At 30.6% G+C, this 24,050-nt stretch overlaps 1 protein-coding gene across 1 annotated transcript in view; it reads left to right on the plus strand.

The window, feature by feature from the left end:
• Nucleotides 1-24,050, plus strand: part of LOC127287936 (exportin-2) — a 78,753-nt gene that overhangs the window by 5,418 nt on the left and 49,285 nt on the right. Inside the window, exons 2-4 of the mRNA XM_051315086.1 lie at nucleotides 18,251-18,396; nucleotides 22,190-22,528; nucleotides 22,603-22,710. Coding sequence (XP_051171043.1) covers nucleotides 18,251-18,396; nucleotides 22,190-22,528; nucleotides 22,603-22,710 — 593 coding nt within the window. The remainder of the gene's footprint in view (nucleotides 1-18,250; nucleotides 18,397-22,189; nucleotides 22,529-22,602; nucleotides 22,711-24,050) is intronic.

Here is a 24,050-nt window from a genome sequence, read left to right on the forward strand (position 1 = left end):
ACAGAAATATTTTCTCATTTTAGAGTAAGATGTATACTACCAAAACACATTACCAAAATACATACTAGGTCACGTGGGAGGTTCCCACAAACCCTTAAATAAAAATTAAATATAACAGAAATTTTATTTCTTAATAAAAGTTTTGTTAAATAGGAATTTTGTTATATAGAAATTCTTTTAATTGGAAATTCTGTTAATAAAAATACGTTTAAGTGAATATTCGGATAAATAGAAATTTGGCAAAAGAACAATTTTGATAAATAAAAATTCTTCTTTATGAAAATTATTCTAGACATAAATTTTTTTAAATGGAAATTGTATTATTTGAAAATTCGATATATTAGAAAATCTGCTTTATCAAAGTTCAGTTAAATAAAAATTCTATAAAATAAGAATTTTTTTAAATAGATATTTTTTGATATCAAAATTAGGCTCATTGTAAAATCTACTTTTTTTAAATTCTACTAAATGTAAATTCGATAATTTTTAATTCGACACTAAAAAAACTCCGGCAAGTATAATTTGGGCAATATTCATGCGTCCCCATTTTTGAACCAAAAAAATTGGGCCCGGGGCACAACGAGAGGCCTTAAAGCGAAAAAACTAGTCTTTTGAAATGAGACCACTAATATTGTGTATAAAAATGGTAATCCTCATAAAATTCTGCGTTCACATATGTGGTAAAAATGCACAAAATATTAGGCCCAATCCTAGACATTGGGTACGTTGCGTACTGCGATATCGGTGCCTCAAAAAACCTCCAAATTGTCAATTCACATTTAATTTACGTTTGTTAATACTACTCACGAGTGTGAAAAATAAAAAATGGTCTTATTGGGCAAAATTAGATATTTAAACAACATATTTCTTCACTGAAATTGAAGAAATAGAGAAAATCCTGATGTAACTCTCATTAAATCTAATTTTCATTTAACGATAACTTTTTAAGCAATCGTTTTTAATGCTTGGGGTTTTTTGACATTCATTTATGGATTCTGAAGGATTAAAAAATGTGTATTAGACAAGTGTGCCACTTGTGATATGCGAGATAATGAGCTATTCATAAGTGTAACCACATTTTTGCTGATTTTTGAAAATCATCAATTTTCTTATAATACTTTTTGAGCGATCATTATTTAACATTCGCCCATATAAAATTTACATTTTCAGCTATCCAAGAAAAGAATTCTGGATGGTAGAACATTGTGCCACTTAACATTTCTGTGTAATCGTTCTGGGAATACGCGCAACGAGTGCGTAACTCCTTCCCAAAAAATAGTTTTTCGACGAGCACAACAAATTATACGTAAAAAAATGTACATATCCTTTTGTAATTTTTTTTATTTAGAAAAATTATATCAAATCCATGAAGTTTCATTATTATTATAATTATAATTTACATTTTGTCAGGTACTTAGAAAAATTTTGAAATTTACATAAAATTGTTAATTTCGATATTTTTTCTAATTACGATTTTCGTCCTTCCTTCGCCACAGAGATGATTTCTTTCTTGGAGTAGCTTTTCTGAGTATAAAACGATTGATATCAATAAGGATGTCATCACAGTAAAAATAAAATCTCCTATAAAGATTACTCGTAAGTTTAATCAGTCTTAAAAATCAAGATAGTTTTAATTTAAATGGAAATTAGTGTGTATCTTAAAAAGAAACTCATTTTCCTTCTTGAAATAAAATTCTATTTTAATAGTGAACACGTTTTTACGTTTAAGATTAAGGAAAATGGAGTTAGGAACTTTGTTTGAGAACATTTTCTCTTAAAAATACGTTTTACCTGCACTCATAACCACAAAAATGAAAAATATGGTTTAAATCGAGTAGCTATTAAGAAATATGAATTACGCGAGTAAAAATTTACTTATATTTGTCGAAAAATAATAATTTATGGGAGAAAATAGTGTGCCACTAAATTGAAAATAATTTTTTTTAAAACTAAAAGAACCCAGCTTGTGAGATTTGCCCATATCAGTCAATTAACCACGTATATTTACGCCCGTTTTTTCATGGACCGGTATGAAACGCCGCTCCTGATTAGAAAATCCACATTTTCTCGTGTCCCTGATCGGGCGTGGAGATTTATTTTCTACTAGGGTCCTTGTATAAGGAAATTTCTGCACGGGTACTTATATTATTTTGTAAAGTCAAAAAACAGTTTTTTTAGATGTTTATTATTACAATGAGTATATTATCTTATAATTTTATGAATATTAATGATATCAATTAATTTTTTTTAGTAACACGAAATTATAAATTAAACAAATCTCAATAATAATATAAAATTCAATAACGCAGAATTAAAAATTCAAAAATCCTTGGTTGAAAATTCAGTTTATTTTATTTAAATTTTAGATACATTCATATATTAGAAAACTATATTTTATTAACAAGAGTTTTCTTATACCCACTGAATTATATACTATATGGAACAGGCAGTCCTAGTCCAGGCTGTGAGAGAGACAATCCGCAGGTATCGTCCTCTTTCTCAGTTTTGTTAGTGCGCATGTGCAGAACGCGTCATCACATTGTACAGAGAGAGAAAACGATACCTGCGGATTGTCTGTCCTTTAAGCCGCGGTTAGAGATGGACTGCCTGTTCCATACAGTATATATTTCAGTGCTTATACCTACTTCTATTATATAAAGTTGTTCTATATTTTTAAAGGCTATAATTTTATATTAAAAAATAGAAGATAATTCTTATTTTAGTTTAAATAATTTTTGAAGTAAAGCCACAGTTATATCTGTAAGTGCAGGTCCATCTGCTTACTCTATTTCGAAAATAAAAAAGACAAATAATAAGTCTTATAAGCTTAAGGACGTTTATCGACGGAAATGCAGACCTCCAAAAAAAAATCATTTAATATTTCAACAATTAAAATATTATTATTAATTGTACTTTCTGAAAGAAGAACTATCAGTTTTCAAGAAAAAAATTTTAAACTTAAATTTATTTGTTTATACAAATTTTCTATTACATCGCTTCTATAGAATTTTTTAAAAATGATTTGATTTCAGTGTAATATGGCTTAGTTTCTTCAGAAAATGATTCTCTACAAATTCACATCCAGACCCCCAGAGACAAAATAGACTTCAAATTTGTGTTCAGCGGCCCAAAATACATAGGGGTAGGGTGCACTGATCCCCGAACACCGTCATTATCTTTATTTTGTGGGGATGTGTAATTTAACATTACAAATTGAGCACTCGGATTAAAAAACTCGATTTGCGCTCGGAAAAACTTTGTCAAGACATTCAAGCCCAACAAAAATTTAAAAAAATAAAATCTCATTTTGAGTATATTTATTCTCCATTTGGTCGAATATTTTAAAATTTCCGAATTTTATTTTTTTTAATTTTTGTCGGGTTTGACTGGCCTGACAAACTTCGTCTGAGCGCAAGTCGAGTTTTTTGATCCGGGTACTCAATTATAGATTTATCAAATTTTATTAAGCAATGTAAGTAGGAAAATATGAATGGATAAATTTAGATAAACGGAACTTAATTTAAGACAGCTGCACCTTTTACCTGAAACTAAGGTTATATAGTCCCTCTTTATACAATGAATGATCCTCCGCTATGGAAAGAAATGAGGTACTTGGGTTGAGCGCTCCTCTTTTACGTCCGAGCCAGTGAGCTATGATTGGTCGGCGTTGTCGGGCCTGTGCTCTTGCTTGACTTCCCCACTACCGGGAGTCTCGTTAGACTCAAGTGATCGCGCGTGATGAATATTGATTTTTGGAGCGTAGCTGTCCAAAAAGTTGATGGGCGCAATATTCCTTTTCATTTTTGGGCAGTCACGATACAAAATTTAGAATGCAGCGCACCAAAACCTACAGTCGCGCTGCAGTCACACGTAGTTCTGACGTGGTGCAAAAGGTCTCTCAGTGAGCTCTTCTCACATTCTCTTATTACATGTAGAAAATTTTCCTCCATTTCTCCACATATTCTGCATATTTTGTCCTCTTTTTCCATCCAGTAATTTTTCGCCTTGACTTCATTACCGCAACTATATCGAGCTACTATTTTTCTCTCTTTATTCTATATATTTCAGTCTTTCATCCTTCTTTATTATTCTGTATAATTCATTATACCTTGATTCTTCTATTTTTTGTGCGTTTTTTTCATGTTCCTTTTTTATCAGTTTTTCTATAACATACTCGATATTTTCTTCTCCTTGTCTTGCACTTTTTACTTCTATTTTTCTTACTATTTCCTCCAACATTTTCTTCTTTTCCTTTGCCCGTTTTTCTTTGCTACTTCTTCTACCCTCGCTTTCCCTTTTGTTCAAAAAGTCCTTAACCAGTTCTTTTTTGAACTTCTTGCTTTCTCTTAATATCTAATCAGCCTTCTTATCGCCTTTATTTTCACTTCCTCCATCTTACATTCTTCCATCAATATTAAATTTGGTGTTGTTCTGTCTAATCCTAAAGTCCATTTTAAATATTTTCTTGTGATTACGTCCAAACTTTCTTCCTCCTCCCACTCCCATACTTCTGCCCCGAAAAGTCTCACACTTCCTACTAATGTCCCATAAAGTTTCAATCTTTTAAAATTATGCTTAAATATCCTTTCTCCTAAACTCCAAGTACTTTTCATTGCAATCATTGATTTTCTACTTCCCGGTTCCTTACTCTTGTCAATTATTCGACGCGCAAGCAATTTTAACGGGGGTTTTACATGGCCCTTGATGTACGGAGAAATGAACATTTGGCGAGAACCACAAGAGTACCACCCGTTTTGTCATCGTTACTGCAAATAAAATCCACGAGTCTGTCAATTTCGCGATCGACACACTTCAGTTTATTCCATTTGAGCGAGGCCACACACCGATAGGCATACCGATTTTACTTCAACTGGAACATGTGCAAATGATAACGCGTAATGTTGATATAGTCCAACGGATCATTTAAGTTTATCTCGTGATACTCCTCGTGATCGTTCAAAAGTTGCACTTAATCACGTTTCACTTATCGCGTTCGTATTTTACGTAGTCTGTCGCGTCGAAATTCACCATTTAGGAAACGGAAGGAAGTTGCTTTTAAATACACTGGCGTATCCCTCGGAGGCTCGTACTTTTTCTTGACTGTGGTCACGCTCTCAGGATCAAGACCTACAAATTTCATAAACTTAATCTTTTTGTTCGTATTTTTCGCAGAATTTTTTGGTTTTTTCCGGTCGTTAATTAATGAATCCTTTATTCCGTCTGTGCAAATTCGAGGTAGACGTGTTTTAAATCCCTGCTTTTCAAATTCCCTTAACTTGAAATATCTTTTAAAAAGGTTTCGTTGCGTTCGGCTGCAGGCATTTGCATCAATCGATTCAGGTCTGTTTGTTGTTCTCAACACCTATTTCTTTTGCCACCTCTTGCCAATTTTTCCATACCGTTTGTTATACCGATATGTGTAAGGAATATGTGATACCTGCCATATTTATTTGTTGGTGGCATCACAACCGATTTCAAGTTGTTTTCGCACAAATATTTTTGAAGTCGAATAAAGAAGGATATGAACTTATGACATTCTTTCTCTCAATTCAGTTTTCGAAAATCGATATCATGGCAAACGTTGTCACGAATTAATTTTCGCATCATGTCGTTTACTTGCTTATTTGTGCGTTGATTCCTCTTCGCTTCTTTTTCGGCGGCTTGTTGTTACTGTTGTTCTCTTGCGCAATTTTTTTCTCTCTCTCCTTCTTCTTTTCCAGGTCGGAACGTTTCTTCTGTCTCTCCTTTTCAAACTTTCGTTTACCTTCTTCCGATAATTGATTGAATATAGTCTCTCTCCTTAGTTAGCGTTACATGTGCTTTGCAAAACACATGTGTTTTATGTAATTCATTTCTCTTTTTTCTTGTTCCAAACTTTTCTTTTCTTCTCTCTTCCCTCTTGGTGTTCTGTTGTTGTTTGCATTTCTATTTTCTCTCTCGATTCTCCTTTGTCGTTTCCTTTTCTCGTTATTCAAGTCTCTTCAACTCTCTCTTTTCTTCTTTTCTTTGACATTTATAACCATGCATCCGAAGCTGATTTTCCAAGTTTACTTTCATTTATCTCGTCTTCTCCTGAAGAATGTGGCTTGCATTATCAACATTATACAATTCTGTACCCTCTTCGTTGCGAAAAGTTACTTTAAATTTATTATGTAACGCCGCTAATTAGGGATTTTTCGCGTCCAAAGTTTTTTTTATTTTTTTAGTACGTACTTCAAAGAAAGCATAGGCATATCATAATTTATGCCATTTGTCGACCACTCTGCCAATAACCAATGATTCTTTTCGTGGCGAAAGCAAAATTCGATGAAAATGGAAGTTATAATTACAATTTTAGAAACTATTAGAACCATATTTCGAAGTTTGATACCCTTCTCTTAGCACCAAAAGCTCTCTTATCTCCTTTTTCATCTTGCGGATTGATTTTGAACATAATTCTAAAATGAAAGCAAAATTTTTTAATGTGGTTTGCGAAATTTATGTCTACAATATTTGAGTTTTGTGTGCATATCTTAGAATTAAAAATAATTAAAATTTATATTACCTCTGAATAAATTCTAGTGTTTTGGATAAGTTTGGAGGGTAGGAATATCCAAAACAATAATACGAAACGAAAGTAAAATATATTCCTTCCAACACATCTATTGTTTTTACAATATTTTATTTTTCTATACATACATTGCATTTAGCTGATTCGTAGTACAAGTACTTTCCTGTAATCAAAAAATAGTATAGTTTATATTATATTCTCCTTATATATGCTTGTCATGTAATATTATATTTTATAGTAAAGTATGATAGATACACGGAAAAAATTTCGGCACTACAGACATACCTATGTCTACGTCAGCTCTTGTACTACTACCTTTGTATAACAGACATCCCAAAAAGGGAGCTCTAATTAACATTTTAGCGCATCTGTTGTACATAAGGAGACAGCAGAGCTACCTGTCTGGGGTATCGGTTATACAAAGGTAGTAGTAGGAGAACTGAACTTGATATTGGTACGTCTGTAGTCTCGAAATGTTTTCCATGTATCTTTAACAACTAATAGAGAAGTATAATAATAATAAAACCAACGATTCAAATAACACTTGTCTTTATTAATTAATAATAATAAAAAAAAATGATCACGAATAAAACAATTACAATATAGGTGAATGAGTAATCGCGGACGATCACGGTTTATGGTCAGCTTTTTGTCACCCGGAATTGGTACGGTTAAGTCAGAAAACAATACTGTTTCTGAATACCTGGTGAATACAAATATAGTTTGATCTAATCCGGAATTAGTACGATTGTACGCAACTAGGGACTCTGAGATTAGTCTGGTAAAATCCGAAACTAATCTGTTATTTCTTACTAGTAGATCCGAAATAATCCGATTTATGATTAGGTTTCTTTCATCCGGAATAAGTCCGGTTAAAACTGAAATCAGTTCCCTGATAAAAATTCCAGACTAATGTGGAATTCGTCTAAAACGGTCCGGTTTTTTTCAGGTTTTTGTCATTCGGAATTAGTCCTGCTAAATCAGAAATTTGACCGATTTGAGTAACTAGTGAATCCGAAATTAATTAGGCCTAATCCGAAGTCAGTCCGATCAAATTTCGGATTAGACCAGATTTACTAGTCACACAAAAAATACTAATTTCGGACATAACCGGAGTAATTCAAGATAATAGAAACCCTACTCTAAACCGGACTATTTTGGATTAATTCCACATTCCGAAATATTAACCAAAGTATTGAGAATTGGTCAGAAGGTTACATAGACGCTAACAAGTTTGTGTATGTTTTTAGCAGAACCGAGTGGATTGATCGTTTGAGAAGCATCCTGATATAATATTAATGTTAAATTATTTGGATCTTTAAGGCATTCATTCTGTGAAAAAATTATTCCGTCTGTAAAGCCAGTTAGTAGGTCGGAATCTGATGATTTTCTAGGAGCTGAAAGCTCGTTCTCCATTGATTTATATAGAAATATTCTTTTTATGGTTTCTTTTATAGGTACATAATGAAAAATTCTTTGTTTCGATTTATCTTCTGAATTAATCACTGCTTGCTGTGGCTCAACATATTCAAATTTTTCATTGTAAAATTTTGTTCTAAAATAATCAGTTTTTAAAACATAATTACTTTTTTTAAACAGATCAGTTTCAAAAACTTCATTTATAATTTTCTCAGCATTTTCTTCTGCCTTAAGTTCTTCATTTAAACGAGCCTTCAATTTTGGTCTCAAAACTTCTTGACATTTATTATGATTGGTACAAATTTTTGAAATTAAATATTGCAGTGTGGTAGTGGGAATCATAAATTGACATTATAATTTTAAATAAAGCTGAGCAAGGTGTAAAATAAATAAATCTGCTTGATCAGGTTGGGAAATTGTATGACTAAAATCTTCATTTGTATTACTCGAAACTGTTATGTCACGAATCTCAGTGTATGACAAGGTGTTTTGTGTTTCATGTAAGTTTTCGTCCAAGTTAGGTTTTTTTGTCAATAGAATAATCGTTTTCATTTCTTCCTAACAAATTCCTATTTCTGGTAAAAGATTGTACATTATCATATACCTTTGTACAATTTTTATAAGGGCAAGCAGCTTTAACGTTTCCACGCATGTGATCTTTATACTTATTTTTCTGAAAAAAATATAACGTTAAAGAAACCATTGAAGGACAAATATTTACTAAAGAACAACAAACATGCACAATTTCATCAAAAACCCTTATGCCGTTTTGTTTTGTGCGTAACAGAGTGATAGGAATTAGTACTAGACAGTATTGGAAACTTCTGTCTCAGTGATCCAATTACTCTTTCGACATGAATTCTGACATTAGCAATCTCTCTTGTCTCTTATAATTCTTTAGGATGCAGTTGTGACTTACCTTTAAAATGTTCAAAAAATATCAATATAAAAAGTGACATTAAAAATTACAGCCAAGCTTTAAATTCTTAAAAATTTGAAATTAAAATATTTGTAACTCTAGATTTTTACCTTTTGTAATAACAGGAGTTTTCAAATAAACTTCAACTTTATTTACTATGATGTTGTAATAAAACAGAAACGTTTTATGTAGAATTAACTTTAGGTATACTTTTATGTTAAGCACAACTATTGTTGATTCTAAAAATAATTTATAAAAAAATGATCACATTTTACACATCGAATTTACTGCACTACCGTTGGCAATATCAATAATCTAGTTGAGAAAAAAGTTCCTATTTTACAGTTCCTGTACTCTCTTTCTAAATAAGTTTCTGTCAAAAACTGTACTTAAGCAGATTTGTAGTAAACTGTCAAATGAACAGGCATTAGTCAGTGATATATGCTTTCCAGCAATATTAATCAGCTCAAGATCGTTGCAGTTACCATTTTTCAAAATGGGTATTTTTGTCAATTTTTTATCGAACAGAAATTATTTGTCTAGGTAATCAACATCAGAATTAAAACCCTTCCAATTTTCCTCGTGGCGCGTTGCAAAATTTTAATAATTTTTCATGCGAAACAATATTTGCATTTTAAGTCCCAAAAACGTTAATATTTTTAGAGTATAGTCAAGAAAATATAGGCCTGCTTAAAACCTAAATTTAATATAAGATTTTAAAAATTGAATATGGATGTCTTATTAAAAAACTGAAAAATTTTAACTACCATTTTCAGTTTACCGTTTTGAAATTTTTCAAATTTAACATCAAATTCGGATTTAGAAATCCACATAAAACTTTACAATATCTAATTGACACCTAAATCGAATTAACTTAAACATGTAAATAGATTCATTTCTTACTCATGCGATTCGATAATGTCATTTGAAGACGATGTCTGTTTTAACAGTAACCTCGGGTTCAACATTTTTAAAAATCTCTTCTTTAATTCATAATTTTTGTTTTGCCACTTAAATATTCTACGTCTTTGATGATGAACTCATCTATTCTAAATGGCAATTTTTTATCAGCCTGTTTTTTATATCATTAAAATTTGATTCCGATAAGGCACTAGTAGCAGGCACGCGACCGTAACCAAATTTATCTCTAGAAATATTTGACCATAATGGTATCCAATTCACAGGTGAAAATATTTTTTTTGCTAGTTCTGGATAATAGTGAGCATTGCCTTTATCTCCAAAATCATTTCCGATGCTATTAACAACGTCTTCATAAATTGATTGGCCCCAGTTATACCAATTTGGCTTCATTGAAAAAGCATAACTATTATACGATAAGAGATACAAAATTTTTAACTAATACATTTTTGAAAGTTTTTTTCCTTGTCTTTCGAATAAATTTTTGTGTCTATCTTTTAGTGGCTAAACTAGTTGGCCTAGAAAGCTGATATTAGGTAAACCTATATTTGCGCAAGCAGATTAAAGAAAAAATATATCGAATTTGCTTTCTTCACGAGGAAGCAAATTTCTTGATTCCCGTAATTAGGAAGCAAAATGAAAATATCGGTAATTTTTCGAATAAAATGTTTGGAGGGGGGGTGGTTTTTGTGAAAAAAGTAATTATTTATTTGCAAAGCCCGAAAATAGAGTGACATTATGGTACTGGCGATTTTGTGAAAAATGCTATTTCTTTGGTAAAAAGGTAGTTTTTGGAAATAGGGGTGGTTTTTTGAAAAAAGTAATTATTGATTTTTGAAGCCCGAAAAGAGTCCGAAATTATGGTATATTGGTTTTTTTTTATTTACGATATTTTATATAGTGGAGGTGCTAACTGAATTGTCATTTAGCACCTCCACCGAAAAATCGATTTTTTGAAAAAAATAAAGTAGCAGAAAAATTAATTCTTTCGCCTAAAAATAGCCTAATATTAAGCCGAAATTGTGACGTAATTATTTTTTTGAAATTCATTTGTGGAGGTGCTAACTGAACGTATCTAGTAATGTGCACCACGAGGTGGTTCCATGATGGGATTTTGCACATTGTTTACTCTTGAAAAGAACAGATTGATTTTATTTATACATTACCTTTCGTTCGTCTGTACTTCGCATTATCCTCCGAAGCTTATTAATTGATTCGACTATCTCATTACAAGTATTTCTTTAAGACGGTGGTCTATTTGGAGCATCAAGAATGACGTCTAGAAGTTTTGTCAATGGATATCGAATGTTTTGTTGATGCTGAGTAGTACGTGCACCGGACTCACATGTACAATTGTATCCTCGAATTAAATCAGTACCATCTTCCTCATCCTGTTTGGCTTCATCTATTAGCCTATAAGATATCCATAATTGGTGTCTCGGAACTCTTGTAAATCTGGAGTAAACTCTTACTCTTAGAAAGCCACGCTAAGGAATCCTGTTGTCATTTCTCAACATTTCAATTTAGAATTCCTCGTCCTCTTCTCTTTCCAGCTTGTCCTGCACGTAAGACGGTGCTAAGTGGACTTGATAAACGCCAGTCGTTATAGGTGTCTTCTTCCTCGTTCAAGAAAAGCAGTCATTTTCGATATGATTCCCAGTCTTGTCAACAATTCCGTTGCATCGCGATAACCTCTGTCTACAATGACAATGTCATTTTCGCGGAACCATTTCCTCTTTCTTTCGGCATCTCTGTCAAATTCATTTTGCAGAATAGCTGCATCATTGTTTCTATCGTCCGCAAAGTAGGGTACATGAATTTCCAAAATGTTTTCTGACGTATTTTAGCATGAAAATAAATAATTAGGTGGGGGAGCTTAGGGAATTTAAGTACCAGAAGAATTATAGTTCTCATTGAAATACGTCTTTTATGTAGTATACATTTTCTCATAGAAGTCAATAATTTTCGAAAAAAAATTTAAAATAGTGTTTTTTTACGCTTACACGGCTCAAAACGCAAGACGATCTTGCGGCCAAAGACCGCGTAACAACTGCTGCCCTTACCGATCACCCTCTGACTATATTAAAAAAATTCTTTTTACTATTTGTAATTCCCTGCATTGTGTTAATTGCTTGCGAATCAGGTTTTTTTAGCCTTGAATAAGGCTAATTGATTTAAATAATGAATTTCATTCAGATTTTATGTTTTATTTTGCCTTGAAAAAGGCTGATTGATATGAATACTGAATTTCATTCAGAATTTATGTTTTAGTTAGCCTTGAAAAAGGCTAATTGATATAAATACTCACTTGCAGCCCCCCTGTCCCAAACTTTATAAGCAAGAATTATCATATTACAGAATATGTATTTAAGAGAAGTATATTTGACTATATTTTTTTTCTTTTTAACGTTTTTTTGTTAACTTGTAATTTTTTGTCTTCAATTGATCTCTTTTTACGACTTAACAAAACTTTATGGTCAAATGTTCTATATCTTGTTTTGTGTCTTTTGTCGCCAATGACTTTCTTAATGAAAAAGGAATCGGCTTTTTTTTTAAATTATTCTGGAACTCTTTTTAATATTATTATTTAAAATTGAAAAATTCATTTTTAATTTTATTAATATATTTTCTTCTTTATTTTGACATGTTTCCTTATATTTTTCTCTTCTATAAAATATATAATTCGAATAAAAAATAAAATTTTTTTATTAAAATTTGTTTTAAATATTGAAATTATAATTTCATTTATACGTAATACTTACATTCTTTTTTGAACATTAAGTACAATGTTTTTCAAGTCTTTGCCATTTATTTTATTGTCTTCTATGGTCTCACAGATAGCTTGATGAATCTTTAAATTATTTCTTCGAATCATTGAAATCACAACGTGAATTACATTTCTATCATACACAGTTTCATCTAAATTAAATAGCCATTGTACAAATTTATTAACAGTACTATTTGAAATATTTTGTGTTGGAGTCGCTTTGGTTAAATTTAATGTGAAAAAATTTTAAACCTTACCTTTCTCTCTAATCATTATATTTCATTTCTCCATTTTAATCGATAGAAAATACAAATTTCTAACACAAAACAAACTTTCACAACACAGGTTTATTATCAACTGATTAGATCTTCAAATTCTTATTCCAAATACGTGGATCTTCGTACAGATTCAGTAAGGGGGGAACTTGAGGCCAGTGGTTTTCACATTATTCAACGCGCACGCAATTCCGCCTGACCAATTAGGTTGTTCAAGTTGGGTGGGGGAAATTAAATGAAATTTTGGAACCTAAGTGTATTAGGATTGTAGTTTCCATTTTTAATTACCTATTTAATACAATAATTAAAACGATTTTAATTTTTTAATAAATTTTATTATTGCATTAAAAAGACAATTAAAAATAAAAATAGAAACTAAAATCCTAATACACTTAGGTTCCAAAATTTTATTTAAGCGAGATATTAAAAAAATTCAACTTCATTCCGTACATTTTTTATGTTTGTTTGTGCACCGCTTCATCGCCATTTTGAATTTCTCCCCACTCAACGAGGCACATGATTTTTCACAAAAATTAAAAAGTTCGAAATTTTAATTGATCGAATTACTTTAAATCGATATTTTATTTGGTCGAAATTCTAAAAGAACGACAGTTATGAAAGTCGACATTTTATTTAGTCGATATTTTATTTGACCGAAATTCTAAATGATCGATATTTAAAGTGGTCGACATTTTATTTGGTCGATATTTTGTTTATTCGAAATTCTAAATGATCAATATATAAAGTGGTCAACAATTTTGTTTGGTCGATATTCTAAATGATCCACATTTAAAGTGGTCGAGATTCTAAAAGATAGAAATTTAGAAGCATCGAATTTTATATTCATCGAAATTTAATTTGGTCGATATTTTAAAAGCTCGACATTTTTTTAGCTATATGAGTTTCCTCTCTATGTTGTTATTATTATTTACATCAATAATTTCAAATTTCCCGCGAAATTTCAATGTACTTTACCGACAAACTACATAGAAAGGAAACTCGTATAGCTAAAAAAGTGTCGAGCTTTTAAAATATCGACCAAATTAAATTTTGATGGATATAAAATTCGATGCTTCTAAATTTCCATCATTTAGAATATCGAACAAATAAAATATCGACCACTTTAAATGTCGTTCATTTAGAATATTTACCAAACAAAATATCTAACTAATAAAATTTCGACCACTTTAAATGTCGATCATTTAGAATTTCGACCAAATAAAATATCGTCTAAATAAAATGTCGACCTTCATAAATGTCGGTTATTTAGAATTTCGACCGAATAAAAAATCGACTGAATAAAATGTCGACCTTCATAAATGTCTATCATTTAGAATTTCGATAAAATAAAATATTGAGTAAATAAAATATAGGCCACTTTAAATGTCGGTTATTTAGAATTTCGAATAAATAAAATATCCACCAAATAAAATGTTGACCATTTTAAATATCGATCATTTAGAATTTCGTTCAAATAAAATATCGACTTAATGTAATTCGATGAATTAAATTTTCGACCTTTTTAATTTTTGGGAAAAATCATGCGCCTCCACTCAACATGAACAACCTAGTTTGGACTGCGGCACGAAGGGTTGCGCAGTTACTGGTGACTCGAGGTTTTCGACGTAAAATACTGTATAATACGTAGAAAACTAGGTAAATTACATGCCGACATCTTCTTTCCATACATTACCTCACTTTTTCAAATTACGATCGTTGCAAAAATTAAAATTGACATTTTATGAATTTTAAATATTTATTAAAAAGTAAATAGTATTTTTAAAATTAAAAAAAAAATTTAATTCTACACCATATTTTACGTACGATCAATTGCAATTTGAATGTTTGGCAATAATAACAGATGAGTCAAAAGGGACCAAATCCAATGTTGCAAAATGTTTGCTCTGAAACAAAACCTATGAATACAAGTTATTGCATGAAATACAAAATAATAACTTAAACATTTAAAATAAATATAAGTATTTCTCAATTTTATGTTTATTTATTTGTACAAAGGTAAATTATTTTTAAATTACATACAAAGATGATAATGTACGTAGGTTGATGTTGTTATAAGGTCGCATGTGTATTATAATATACGAATAAAAACAAAAAGAAAGACGAAGATATTAATTGAAATGTATTGTGTAGTGCTTATCTGAGACTAAGAATATATTGGTCGACTGTTTTAAGGAAAGAAGAAATATTACAAAAAAAAGATCGAAGTTAGGGTTGAGGTTATTATATATTTGATTTAAATGATGGCACGATAAGTAAATAAGGTCCATAGCGAGACTCGAAGTACGTAACACTGGAACATGAAAGGGTGCATATGATCTGGATGATAGTCATGGTATTTTAAAATTTATTTGACTTAAAAGATACGGACAATCAAGTTCAGACGTTATAATTTTGAATAAAAAAACTAAAACTAACGTAATTCTTCTTTCTGACAGAGTGAAAAAATTAAATCGTCGACATAATTGTAAGTAGTTAGAGCCACGCTGTGGATATACGCCATCCACCTTATAAGCTTAATACTTCAACAAACGCTTTTGGATATAATCGATGTCGTCGGAATGATTAGCAAAATAGGGATTCCAATTGTCATTCGCATATTAAACCCTCAAACGAACTAGAGAGTAGAAGAGCATGATTAAAGTATTCGGGTTTGTAAAATCGCGAGTAGCACGAATTAGGAAGCCCACGGCCCTTGACGCACTAGCAATCACACCGGTATAGTGTTTGTTAAAATTTAGGTTAGAATCGAAGTTGTAGTTTTTTAAATTTTTACATTGCGGTTCCTTTGGCATGAAGCAAATATTTTAAATAACACATAATTTAAAAATATTTTTCAACAAATATTTACATGAACTTTGAGAAGTACATATAAAGTTTAACTAAATTTTAATCACATCTTTGAATATGTTACGGTAAAATTAAGTATTTTAAATACTTTCACTCTGATCAGAAAGGCGTAAATTTAAATTATGATATAAATTCTCAAGATTTTTTAAACGTTCTCTTGACAAGACTTTATTCTTTTTAAAATAAAACGTAAATTTTATTGTTGTTGCCGGAATACTCAACACTATTTTTGAAAATTCCGCTAATTCCGGACTCTATTGTTCCGCCATACTCCAAAATGTTAAAGGGGAAGAAAAAATTTTTTGTAATAATTTTGAAAATATGCCTCTTTTGTTAACATATTGAGCCCATTGGTCTAGAGCAGCTCCTTCCAAATTCTCTAAAATGAACTCATTTACTATTTTAAGTTGCTCTGTAGTCAATTTATAACCGCGGTAGAAAGGATTCAAAATATTTGCAGTTAAAGACAAAAGTTTATACATTTATTAAAAACTATTAAAAAATTTCCGGCATCAACAATGATCCAATTGCAAGCAAATGAACATGTGACGTTTTAAAGTTATGTAGCTCGTCCCAACACTGTCAAGCATGGGCAGGTTGCAGGAGGATGGATTTTAAAGAATTATTTAAACAATTATTTTATCTAGTTTTTATGCGCAAAATAAGTTTCTTTATATAATAATTTTAAATTTACCCGAGCAATCACACTGAGAAAAATGTTTAGTCAGAGCAACCAAAATTTGGTTGGGCCAACAAAAAAATTTTTTTGGTATTTAAGCAACCAAACTATTTGTTGGAGTCAACCACAAAATTTGGTTTAGTGTTTTTTGTTGTCATTACTGAAATATTTGTGGACTTTGAAAAATCTCATCTCCGCCTGGGATCGAACCGCTGTTTTAAAACTAAAGGTCGGGAGCTCTGACCACTGGAACTGGAAAATGGGGATAAAGTCTCTAATATGGCTCGAACTGCAAAATATGATTTAGAAGAAATTAAATAAACTTTTTTGGAGTTAATTTATCTTTATTCATTTTTAATCAATTCTTCTGGATGCCAGCATGGTTTAGCGCGCTTGAAACTCATAGAAATTGTTCATAATATTAGTACAAATGTATGGTAAAAAATTAAGATAAAAAATGTGGGGTTTTTGAGAAAATGGATAATATCTATTTTCAGAAAATCATTCACCATTCTAATAATTTTAAAGCTTTTTACAAATTTTAAACTGGAGTTTGAAAAGAAAAAGACAACTTACAAGACTCAAGAAAAAAATTGATTACATTAATTAGAAAAAAATTTCAAGGAAAACAATTTTTGTACACTGTACTTTTGGAGTATTTTTTGGAGTTTTACCGTCTTAAGATCAAATGCCCATAACTTCTTAGTCCAGTCAAATTAGACGAAAAACAAGGCATATCATGTTTTAACTCAGGACCTCAGTTTATTTGGTTAAACCCTTCATTTTGGGGTAAAAATAAATTACCTAAATTGTATACAACGAACTCCTTCGGGAACCTAATTTTTTTTGCAAAATAGGTACATCATAAAATGAGATTCTATGTAAAATCTCAAAAGTGTCAACTTTAAGAGACTGTATCTCGGAAACTATTAGAGCTATTGCATTGTTTTTTATTGCCGGATTTTTGCTAAAATCACGAAAAAAATGGGTTTTTTGAAAAAGGTATATCTCGGACAATTTTTAAGCTACAGGGTTGATTTTTTTCAAATTACTCAAAATTTTATACTTACACTTTCTTTTCTCTCTGAACTATTTTTACGCTAAAATTAAATGGGAAGCAGCAATTTGCAAAAATCTGATTTTTTGCAAAAAAAATTAGGTTCCCTAAGGAGTTCGTTGTATACAATTTAGGTACTTTATTTTGACCCCAAAATGAAGGGTTTAACAAAAAAAAACTGAGGTCCTGAGTTAAAACATCAAAAAATGCTAACTTGACTGGACTATCTGTAGAAACATTTTTTATGAAAAATAAAAAAATACATGTCTCTTCATATTTCATACAGAATAATATATTTCAGCGACTGGTAAATCTACGATTTGAAGTTAGTCGACCTGCATTCTTTAAAATGGATTCAGCCACATCTGAAAAATATAACGCAAACAAATGAATAAAATACGTTCTGTAACAATAGATATATTATACTATTGTTTCAATAGTAACTGCTTTTAATGTATTTTTATTTTGCTCCACTGGGTTATAGGCCAAGTCGAACAGTATTCTTATGAATTATTTCTTTTAAAAATTCAGTACACGACGCCAAATTAGTTTAATTCAATCCCTTTTTTAGATTTTTGTTTATAATTCTATATCTTTGTCTTTTGCTTAAATTATGTTATTTATACAGTTAGTTATACTATTAGTACTTTTAATAATAATGCTATAATATAACTATTATATAATATACTATTTTAATATAGTATTAGTACTACTAATAGTTATACTATGATATTGGTGTAAGTATAACGTATATGTAATAGATGTTTTGTAAGATAAAAAAATTATTTTTTGTTTTAGCTGAAAAATTTCTTGAATCCGTTGAAGTGAATCAAAACTATCCTGTACTTTTACTTCATTTAATAGATAAATCTGACTTTGACATGACAATTAGAACTGCAGGATCAGTTGCATTTAAAAATTATATTAAACGAAATTGGAAAGTTGTAAGTATTTATTTGTTATATTACGTAATATTGGCAATATGATAAGAATGAACAATATGTGTTTTAAAAAGTAACTTACTCTTACTGCAGTCATTGTGTTTCACTGCATAGAGGACTAGGAGTACCAGCTTGGATGAAATTTAAATTGTATTAATTTACCCAAAACGTCAGCATACGAACATTCTTGAATCTTCATTCAATCTAATCTTAATTTGTACTAATCATCATTTGTCTTACTTCTCATTTGGCATAATCTTAATTTAACCTAATTCTTATTTAATATAATATTTATCTGCCCTAAAATTCACTTGGCCTAAATTTTCTGTAATCTAATATTTTTTTAGCCTCATTTTTATTTGACCTAATTATTACTTGGCCTAAAGACCATTTCCCATAACTATCTTTTGAGATAATTTGTTTCTGGTCTAATTATCATTTGGACTAAACGCCGCTTAAACTAATTTTCATTTGATCTAATCTTTATAAAACCTAATTCTCATTTGGCCTAATCATACTATAACCTAATTTTTATTTGTTGTAATATTTATGTGACCTAATTCTCATTTGGCCTAATTTTACATTATCCTAATTGTTAGCTGTTCTAATATTAATCTAACATAATTCTAAATTGGCCTAATCTTAATTTAACCTAATTCTTTTTTGACCTAATCCTCACCTGATCTAATTCTGACTTGGCCTAAACTTCATTTGTCACCCGCTCATGAACGCGAAGCATGAGAGAGAAAATGACGAAACATATTTTTGTTCTTTTCTCTCTTATGAGTCACGTTCATAAGCGAGTGATATATGAAGTTTAGGCTAAGTGAGAATTAGATCAGGTGAGGATTAGGCCAAAAAAGAATTAGGTTAAATTAAGATTAGGCCATTTTAGAATTATGTTAGATTAATATTAGAACAACTAAAAATTAGGATAATGTAAAATTAGGCCAAATGAGAATTAGGTCACATAAATATTGCAACAAATAAAAATTAGGTTATAGTATGATTAGGCCAAATGAGAATGAGGTTCTTTAAAGATTAGATCAAATGAAAATTAGTTTAAGCGGCGTTTAGTCCAAATGATAATTAGGCCAGATGAAAATAATTATAAATGATAATTATGGGAAATTGTGTTTAGGCCAAGTAATAATTAGATCAAATAAAAATGAGGCCGATAAAGTATTGGGTTACAGAAAATTTAGGCTAAGTGAGATTTAGGGCAGATAAATATTACGTGAAATAAGAATTAGGTTAAATTAAAATTATGCAAAATGAGAATTATGAAAAATGATGATTAGTACAAATAAGGATTAGATTGAATAAAGATTAGGATAAATAATAATTAGGTCATATACAGATTAGGCCAAGTAATAATTAGTTCATACGACTTTTAGGCCAATTGAATTTAGGTCAATTAAGTTTTAGGCCATTTGAAATTTGGAGAATATTCATGCGTCTCCTGCCTAACACATTCGCATCCTGAGATCTGGTAGGGAGACTATTATTGGATGAGAACAGATGGAATTGTAAAGAGAATGTTAGAAGAGAGACTCCTCTTAGATTCGTTGAAGATTAGATTTCGTTGACGCCAGCAAGTATTGTGTGCATTAAAATTGACACAAAAGATGTTATTCACGTCTGTTGGAAGCGTTTCAAATATTGCTCACCTAATTCTTCAGGTGTAATGTTACTACACGGTGGAGCATAGACGCAAGTTATTTGGGTATTGCCAAACAAAGATCTGATAGTAATCGAGATGACATCAATCTGTGTATCAAGAACCTTATGGCAAAAAGCTTTAGAAAATTGAAAAAGCAATTTCCCTGCGAATCAGAATTAAAATCCCACATTTTATACTTATTGGACGGTCCTGTCGCACCGTTACAAACCTAGCTATTTCAAATTTAGAAGAATGTAAAAGCCTGGTCTCTGTTATGCAAACTTTATCCGGGTTCTAATTTAATCTAAAACGAGCTTATACCGAAGTCACCTAGTACGAGTGTTGGTACGTAAGTCGCAAGACCCTTTGCACCTAACCCCGGCAAGCTCGAACCCAGTATCCATCTCCAGAGTCCTGTCCTTTTTCAAAATTCCAGTAACTCTTCTACCAAGAGGTTGCGAATCCAATCTGGGTCTACAAAGGCATGACTCCAGCATTGATGTCTCACTGCAGTGTAAGCTGGACAGTGACATAAAATATGAGTAGAAGATTCCTCTTCTGCATCACATATAATCTGCATCTAGGTGAGACGTTTCTACCTTTTTTGTGCTGATGATAGTTTAGGAGGCCATATCCTGTGAGCAGCGTTACCACTGCTCTAACTCTGATCTTGTTGAGTTTTAGAAGGGACTCGACAAAGCTCCCGTTGAGTTTTAATCCCAACAGAGCCTTGGCTTGTCTACCTACAGTAGTCTTCGTCCATTCTCTGATGACATCCCCTAGACCATTTTTCAATGGCCTCTTTCACCGAGCCTGGCATAATGCCTACCGCCGGTTCCGGGCCTACCATAGTCATCTCAGACCCTCTACGGGCTAAGATATCCGATTCCTCATTTTCTCTGATTCCCGAATGTCCTGGTAGCCAGATTAATGAGAGTTTACTTTTCAAACCTAGCTCGTTTAATACCTTCCGGAATTCCCAAACTAGTTTTGATTCTATATTCAGATTACTCAAGACGTTTAAAGCCGCCTCTATCCGGGTTATAGGTCCAGAGAAAAATATCCACCTCTGGTCTTTTGGGGATGATACTTCTAGCATTTCAAAGCATCATTGAAAGCGATTTATGTACAGTTCCTGTGCTATGTATAGTAAAATATAATATTTAAAACGAATACAAAACTAGAACTAAAATAGAACTTTACACTATCAAGATACTAGTATATCGATCGAAAACTTCGTTGTTTTCGGACAAAAGAATTTGACAGTTCTTTTGTCCAAATTTTAAAATAGTCAATTATCTTTTTGGTTTCTTGAATCGGTTACACAAATGGAACACTACTATTCCAACCTAAGAACAGAAATATCTCCACAACAATATCTAAAAATTCTCTCCAGGGATTTGTAGTGACGGACAAACTGGGGTTTAGTTTCTTGTAGTGACATAAGTAATCGTGGAAAGGTTGGATTCACATATTATCTTGAATGGAGTAAGTGGTTTAAGAAGGACTGAAAGTACATCGAACCTTTTTAGTGTTAGCAGCAGCATAAACACCATAAAAGTCTTTAGTTAATTCTTTTATATTTTTTAAATCTCCTTCCTTTACATCTTGGTTTTTTGGATGCTCTTTAATGAAAAGCCCCAACATCACGACAATGATTAATATTAATTAATATTGATTAATAATTATTAAATATTAATTTATTAATTAAAAATTATTGATAATTATGTAATAATTATTAATTAATTAATGAATAAAAACATTTATTAATTATTTATTAATAAATATCTATAAATACATTGATAAAGTATATTTTTATTAAAACGAATTCAAAAGTTCGCGCGTGAAAAGTAACCGGCTGTCGGTAAAAATCTCCGTTGAATTGGGCGAATATGAGAAAAATGAAAAATAGGCACACCTACAGGAGTAAACGCATGGTTTATACTTGTGTGTGTGGCCGTAAGAAGGAGGCGCACGGGCGGCCAGGGGGAAGTGGAATTGCTGTGCAGCCAGGCATCACTGATTGACTATTTTAAAAGAAACCTTAACTACTTGAGCTAGACATTGAAGTGTCCTTTACTTCAGTTTTTACCCTTCAATACAGTTAATGTTAAATTTTATGAATACTTTCAGGAAGAAGATTATGGAGATCGAATACATGCTCAGGATCGAGAAACTATAAAAAGATTAATTATCAATCTCATGTTGCATTCTCCAGATTCAATTCAAAAGCAACTGTCAGATGCGATATCCATAATTGGCAAATATGACTTTCCAGATAAGTGGCCAGATTTAATTGATCAAATGGTAGAAAAATTTAATACGGGAGATTTTCATGTTATTAATGGCGTACTTCATACTGCTCATTCATTATTTAAAAAATATCGTTATGAATTTAAAAGTCAATCATTGTGGACGGAAATTAAATTTGTATTAGATCATTTTGCTAAACCTCTGACAGACCTGTTCATGGTAAGATTTTATAATAACTTATATATGTGCACCTTATGTTTGATGATACAAATAATTGTTTTAAATTTTTTCAGACAACCATGAAGTTAACGGAAGTGCATGCTAATAATATTGAGGCACTGAAAATAATTTATAATTCTTTAGTTGTTTTGTGTAAAGTATTTTACTCTCTGAATTTTCAAGTAAGTTATAACTTCTATAAATCAACTAAAAATTAAAATTTTTTTAAAAAATTAAACAAAAAAAATGTTTAAGGGGACATTCCATTTTAAAATGGGGAAAAAGAAGGCTTTTTTAGGATGTATTTCTAAAAAAAACCATGACATTTATTTAGAAATTTTTGTTTACATGTTATAAATAACTTATTGAAGAATAAAAAAAAAATTCTTCACATGTGGTCCAAGATGGCGGCGATGTACAACATTTTCAAAAATGTTCATTTTTCATGGGGGGATCGATTTCGAGATTTCTACAACAGATAGAGACATGACTACAGTACAAAATATCCAAAACAAAAGGTCCAAATTTAAATGGTCCAATTATTAGAAGTTCTAACGGACAAAAGGTACAATAATTAGAATGTCCAAAATACAAAAATAAAAAACATTTTCTTCGTTAGATATTTCTCTATGGACGGAACCTCAAAAAATCTATCTGTTGTAGAAATCTCGAAATCGATCCCCCCATGAAAAATGAACATTTTTGAAAATGTTGTACATCGCCGCCATCTTGGACCACAAGTGAAAAAAATTTTTTTTCATATTCTTCAATAAGTTATTCATAACATGTAAACAAAAATTTCTGAATAAATGTCATGTTTTTTTAGAAATACATCCTAAAAAAGCCTTCTATTTCGCCATTTTGAACTGGAATGACCGTACCCTTTAAACACTTTTTTTGTTTTTTTAAGTTTAAAACTTTTTTTTATTTTTTTGAAAAAACGCTTAATTTGTAATTTACATATTTAAATGAAATTTTGGCATTTATATAAAGAAGAAACGATCAGTTTGTTGTTTGCAAATTTACATATAATGTTTTTTCTTAATTATTGTTCAATTCATGACAATTAAGCTTCCTCATCATGATACACTTATATTCAAGATTAAAAGAAGGATTACAACTAAAATAGCGATCAATTTTACAAATATTGGTAAAATGTAAACTTTATATACATCAATCGATTCTTTTTCATACCAGGAATACGGTTTTGACAAAATTTATTAAAAATTTTCATGAAAAAAAGTTATTTCAAAAAATACAAAAACATTTTTTTTTCAAAAATTAAAAAAAATACGAAAAAAATTTTTTTTTTTTAAATTAAAAATTGATATAATATATAGATTTTAAGTAAAATATAGACTTTATATAGATTAATCAATTTGTTTTAATGCGAGAAATCAGTTTTTTGGGACAAAAAATTATATTTACACTGTAAACACAAAAAAAAAAATTTGTTTAAAACTTCAAATATATGCATTCTAGTTAAAAATAAGCCCATATAACCCGTTTTTAAAAAATCGAA

This window comes from Leptopilina boulardi, unplaced genomic scaffold (genome assembly GCF_019393585.1).
Source record: "Leptopilina boulardi isolate dan_hultmark-lab unplaced genomic scaffold, ZJU_Lbou_2.1 LbouV2_377, whole genome shotgun sequence".
Classification (NCBI taxonomy): domain Eukaryota; kingdom Metazoa; phylum Arthropoda; class Insecta; order Hymenoptera; family Figitidae; genus Leptopilina; species Leptopilina boulardi.